At 46.5% G+C, this 6,000-nt stretch overlaps 1 protein-coding gene across 1 annotated transcript in view; it reads right to left on the reverse strand.

Annotated features, from left to right (window-relative positions):
* ACSL1 (acyl-CoA synthetase long chain family member 1) overlaps positions 1–4,099 on the reverse strand; it is a 28,430-nt gene extending 24,331 nt beyond the window's left edge. The window contains exon 1 of the mRNA XM_066316882.1: positions 3,905–4,099. Coding sequence (XP_066172979.1) covers positions 3,905–4,099 — 195 coding nt within the window. The remainder of the gene's footprint in view (positions 1–3,904) is intronic.
* Positions 4,100–6,000: the final 1,901 nt, after the last annotated feature.

Below are 6,000 nucleotides of genomic sequence, written 5' to 3' on the forward strand. Positions count from 1 at the left end.
AAGTATACAGCACCTAAAAGTGATCATTCACAGGGAGATAAGCACATGTGTAAGCAAGTGATTCTGGAAAGGCAAGGCATGCTAGAATTCTGGTGATGTATCAAAAGAATGTAAAAAGACTTTAAAAGCTTTTGTGAGTTGAATACTCCTCTCCATATTTGAGTATTTTTTCTTATGAGAACAAAAAGGCAGTTAAATCTACTCTTACTCCTAGAAAATACTGACTTCCTAGTATTTATTTCTATCCTATTTTCCTACATAGCGTAAGTTGGGACAAATGGAAGTTTTTAAAGGAAGATTTAATCTATTTGACAGCCATACACCTGCAGACAACATCACCAGCAGAAGTTATTCACCAGTGGAAAGAAAGAGCAATCTTTAGGCAGACAGATGCAGATGACACATCCCTGGAGGTGTCCAAGGCCAGGCTTTGGGCAGCCTGGTCTGGTGCAGTGTACATCCCTGCCACCTCAGCAAATCTCTGCACTCATTTTCAATGACACGTGCAATCTTTATGGCCATCCAAGGATGGTGAAAATGGTCACTGGGTGCTGGCCTACCAAATCAAAACTCTGGAGAGAGAGAAGGGGAGTGACCTGGAGCAAGAGCAAACAGGATCTTCTTTCTCCCATAGGAAGTTATGAAGATACATTATCAGAACATGGAGAAACCCTGCTCCAGTCAGTGGCCTCACTTCTCTCCTTGATGTCTGACAAAGTTAACTCACAAGTAAGAATTATGTGGAAGCTTACTGCCAGATCAAATTTCCTACTGTAAATAAACAGGTAGATTAGACAGTAAAATGAGTAAAATGATAAAAGTAAAATGATAGTAAAATTAGATAGTAAAATAGAAAAGAGGCACTGCCTTCTGCAATGCTTTTTTTGGAGCAACTGCTCAGGCCTTTTAATATCATATTGTTTAGGCAGAAAAAATAATCTTAAGACAATTTCAGAGGATTATTTGATTTTTTCTTCCATGTAGAAGTGGCAACCTATCTTAACATACACATAAGAAAATGGAGTATCTGGAGTTAAATTTTAAGCAAAATGCAGTGAGAACCTGAATCCTGAGCACTGTATTAAAGTCCTGTCACCATTAGAGGAGTAGCAATTCCAACAAACTCTTCAAAGTTCATTCAAAACACTCAGTCTCATTTTAAACATGATTAACAGTTCAGATGCAGCCCTCAATGAAAACAAAATTGGACAGATATTACTCATTTCAAGACATTCCCTACATTTGAGCTCTTACCACTGCAACACGCTCAAGTGTTTTTCATTTAAGTCTTCCCATTAAAACGTATTTTCTAAAGAGGCATTGAAAAATAATGCTGTTATACCTATCTTGCTCTGATCAGAAAGCCAATTAGTGTAATTGGATCAATGATGCATTAAGTTGCTTAGTGACATCTCATACTACCAAACAATGATTTCAATCTCAGAATCCAGCAGTGACAAGCAATTTAACTTGAAGAAGCAAAGGCAGTGAACTGAGACTGCTGTCAAGAGTCTCAAGCAAATATTCATCATGGGATTTATGGACAGCTAAAAGCTACTGTCTTACCATCTTACAGTGCAAAGCCCCCCAAAAATCTGCTGAAGTCTACACTGCCTAAAGGGGTACTCCACAGCCAGAAAACCTGCACTGCAGCAACCAAGATGTGCTGCTTTACAGGACTGTTCTGTCCACTGTCTGCATGTCTGCTGCCAGAATTACTGCTGTCAGCTCACCAGCAGCAGTGAGATCTGTCCTCTAGATCCTTACCTTACACATGGTGCTTAAACACAGGTGTTTTTTTGGCCAGTGCCTATTTTTGTTTCCCTTTTGTGCACCTCTAGCAGCAGACCACGATTTGCTGCAGTAGCATCAAGTGTCAGTAAACTTGCTGTATGCCCTACTGAGGAGATTAGGAAATAGTCTGTGAATGGAGGGGCCAACTCACGTGCCATTCTTCAATCTCAACAGAATAAACACTGGAAAAAGTGCCCAATCTGAAGTAACGACAGCAGTTTGCTAAAGTTCATGGCATTGACCTACTGCAGATTTCAAACTCTGCCACGTTTGTTGACATCAGTTTGTAATAACATCTGCACTTCAGCACAAGAGTCATGTTCACTCATTTCATTCAGGACAACTAGATGCAGTCTCTGCATGCAGAAGAATGCAGTGTAAAGGAAGACTTCAGTTCCAAGTATTTATATATTAAAATAAAAATATCTAGAGTGGCAGTTTCTGACTATCACAAGGAGAGAAGCTGTCAGCTTTCAAATTCTACATTTTCTAAGTAAAGTCTTCCAAAAGTCTCCTTCCTTCAGAAGGAGCAAACAGCTTGTCTATCCTGAAGAAAGAGAACAGTCTTGAAAGAATAAGTATTTGGCTCTGTAGTGAGCAGGAGACTCAATACAATCACAACTCCCAAAAACACCAGCCTTGCCATCAGTTGTCTGTATTTGCTCACAAAGCAACAGCTTCCTCCAGTCAGACTCTTTCTGTATTTGATTTCACTTTTTAAAAGCCACCACCTAAAAGTAACTCTGCTTCTAAAAAGTGTAAGACAAAAGCTAAGCTAACATATGCAGAATTTAGCAGGTGGCTGGTTTAATTTCAACTTACTTTGTGGCTGGGCTCTCTTGGCAGACTAGAAGTTCTTTCCACAGATCATCTGAGGACAATTAGTACCCCCTTCATGCTTGTAACACAATATAAAGTCTCATGTGTCAGCTATTATACACTAAAAATAACAGAAGAGTATTAGCCTAATCAGTACACACCAGCACTCACACTCTGACCCCAAGACCCAATTTAATAGGTCATCACGTGGCCAGGAATTGAAAACTTCCCTGCGCCAATTCTGACAAAAACGAGTTTTGTCACTAGTGAGAGCAGGAGCTCATTTGTCTCAGCACAATCTTTTACTCTTTTAAGTAAAGTGCAGTTTTTTAAAGTTTTTTTAAGTACTCTTTTTTAAAGTACAGTTATTTCCTCAAGCCTCAAGTTGGTTTTAAAATTCAGAAACCTGAATTAATGAGTTCAAATTCCAGAAGTGTACTCTCCCCTGTATCCTGCAGGTTTAGAAACAGCCCAATGTACATCAAGTGTTTGTCTCTCTCAATGCTGATTTAGAGCTCAGATTTCAGTAACTACAGCATCCACAGAGTGGCACTTACATGTGGGGGAAGATGAATCAGGGAAACCTTATCAATATGATTGCTTAGCAAAAGATTCTGAAAATATGAAACCTATAATGGAAATAGAAATGAAAGCTGACTTTGAGTTGTAGGATACTGAGTCTTAGTTCCTATAGAACCTGAAAACAATAGTCTAGCAGCTGAAGGAGAATCCCTTTGGATTGAACAATCTCTTTCTGCTGGCTGGGGGATCCAAAGGTCAGTGTAGCAAAACAGAAGTCTAAAGAGTAGTTTGTAGAGTTTAAAATATAACACAGTATGGTGATGTAGTAGTTCTTATAGGCTGGGTGTAGATTCTATAGGATTTTGTGTCTTGTGTTGGTTGGTCACTGAAAATTAGAATATTCATCACAAAAGGAGATAGAATGGATTGTAACAAGGACCTGGCTCTCTTAACTCTTACTTCTTAACTCTCTTACCTCTTCCTCCTCTCCTTCCCGCTACTCTTAGCTCTCTTACCTCTCCCCCTTCCCCTTCCCCCTGCTCTCGCTCTCTCCTGCTCTCTCCCCTGCCCTTTGCTCTCTCTCTCCCTTCTCTCTCAGCTCTCCCCCTGCTGTTCTCTCTCCCTCTCTCTTTGGGACTCCCCTCCAGCCCAGGCTGGTGGCTGAAGGCAGGACCCTTTTACCCACGGCCCTGCAATAAACCCACACGTTCTAGAGTATCCGGTTGGCAGAATTCCGTGTCCCAGCCGCCCCTGGATTCCCCAGACTCACCTCCACCTCCACGGACTGCATGGCCAGGTCACAGGGTGGTTTCAGGGCCCTGGGTCTGGTGGCATACCAGTACGTGGTGAGGGCGGCGAAGGCGCCGAAGCCCATGAGCGTGTTGGTGGGCAGCGAGCGCACGTACTGCCGCACATCGCCCAGCTCCGGCAGCCGCAGCGACCGCAGCAGCTCGTGGGCCTGCATGGCTCCTGCGGGGAGAGGACACAGTGAGAGATGAGAGCTGTGTGCTGCGGGGAGAGAGTCACCAAAACAACACCTGAGATCTGTGTGCTGCGGGGAGAGAAATCACACACTGAGAGCTGAGACCTGTGCTGTGATGGGAGAGAAATCACACACTGAGAGCTGAGAGCTGTGTGCTGCGGGGAGAGAAATCACAGTGAGAGCTGAGAGCTGTGCTCTGATGGGAGAGAAATCACACAGTGAGAGATGAGAGCTGTCTGTGTGCTGCGGGGAGAGAAATCACACACACAGTGAGAGCTGAGAGCTGTGCTTATGGGAGAGAAATCACACACACACTGAGAGCTGGGAGCTGTGTGCTGCGGGGAGAGAAATCACACACTGAGAGATGAGAGCTGTGTGCTGATGGGAGAGAAATCACAGTGAGAGCTGAGAGCTGTGCTCTGATGGGAGAGAAATCACACACTGAGAGCTGTGTGCTGATGGGAGAGAAATCACACACTGAGAGATGATCTGTGTACTGATGGGAGAGAAATCACACACTGAGAGATGAGATCTGTGCTCTGATGGGAGAGAAGTCACACAGTGAGAGCTGTGCTCTGATGGGGGGAGAGAGTCACCAAAACAACACCTAAGATCTGTGCGCTGCTGGGGAGAGAAGAGACAGTGAGAGCTGAGAGCTGTGCTCTGATGGGAGAGAAATCACACACAGAGAGATGAGACTTGTGTGCTGACGGGGGGAAAGAGTCACCAAAATGAGACCCGAGACCCGCGCTCTGCTGGCTGAAAAGAGTCACCAAAACAACACCTGAGACCCACTTCTGATTCGCTCTTGCTTAGGGCAGTGATGTGTGCTCTGTCCTACTGCCTTCCCACCATCCCAATAACTTGATCTGTCACTAGGCAGGCAATGTCTTTAGATATCTGTGCCACAATTAAGCCAGCAATTAATAGCTCATGCTCTAGAAAAATAGGTGGGGCTGAGAAGAGGGAATTTCTTCAGGCTTTTAGCATTGCTTTCAACAGAGACTGCACTCAAATTTTAGAAGAAAGGAAGACCCTTTGTTAAAGGAGAGAATTTCACAGATGTAAAATAGTTATTTGTAGAGTAGATGCACCGTGAGATCGTTTAAACAGTTAACCATCAGGCAGGGAAGCCTGGTTAATGACGGGCAGGGACATACATATCCTGTCTGCATGTCTCCCAACCCCACAGGAGCACAGCAGGAGCGTCCAGAACAATAAACTCCTCTCCACTCTCCCTTCAGACACGCACAGCACACTGCTCTCAGAGCTCAGATGCTCCTCGGTGGCACTTCCCGAGTCTCCCATCGCTGCCAGCACCGTGGCAGTGTGTCCCTGGCCGTGGGGACACAATCCAGCACAGGACACACACTGGGTTTGTCACGTTCACAGGGCAGGAAGAGGCTGCTCACTGCCGGCACTCACTGACACGGACAGTGCGCAGCAAGAACCAGCTGCGGAACAAACACAGGGGGCTGCAGGGAGCTCAGCTGGCGCTGTCCCCTCAGCCAAGGTCTCCGGGACGTCTGTCACATGCCACAGGGCCCGGCTGTGCCCACTGGGTGAGAGGTGAGCGGGGACAGCGGGGACAGCAGGGACAGCGGGGCCAATGGCAGCGGGCAGCGCTCACCCCACCGCGGCCAGGGACACGGGACACTGGGGACAGCGGGGACACGGGACACTGACCCCACGGGACACCGGAGACACGGGACACCGGGGACAGCAGGGACAGCGGGGCCAATGGCTGCGGGCAGCGCTCACCCCACCGCGGCCGGGGACACGGGACACTGGGGACAGCAGGGACACGGGACAGCGGGACACCGGGGACAGCGCTCACCCCACCGCGGCCAGGGACACCGGGACACCGACACGGGACACAGGGG

Source organism: Sylvia atricapilla, chromosome 4 (assembly GCF_009819655.1).
Source record: "Sylvia atricapilla isolate bSylAtr1 chromosome 4, bSylAtr1.pri, whole genome shotgun sequence".
NCBI classification, from domain to species: Eukaryota; Metazoa; Chordata; class Aves; order Passeriformes; family Sylviidae; genus Sylvia; species Sylvia atricapilla.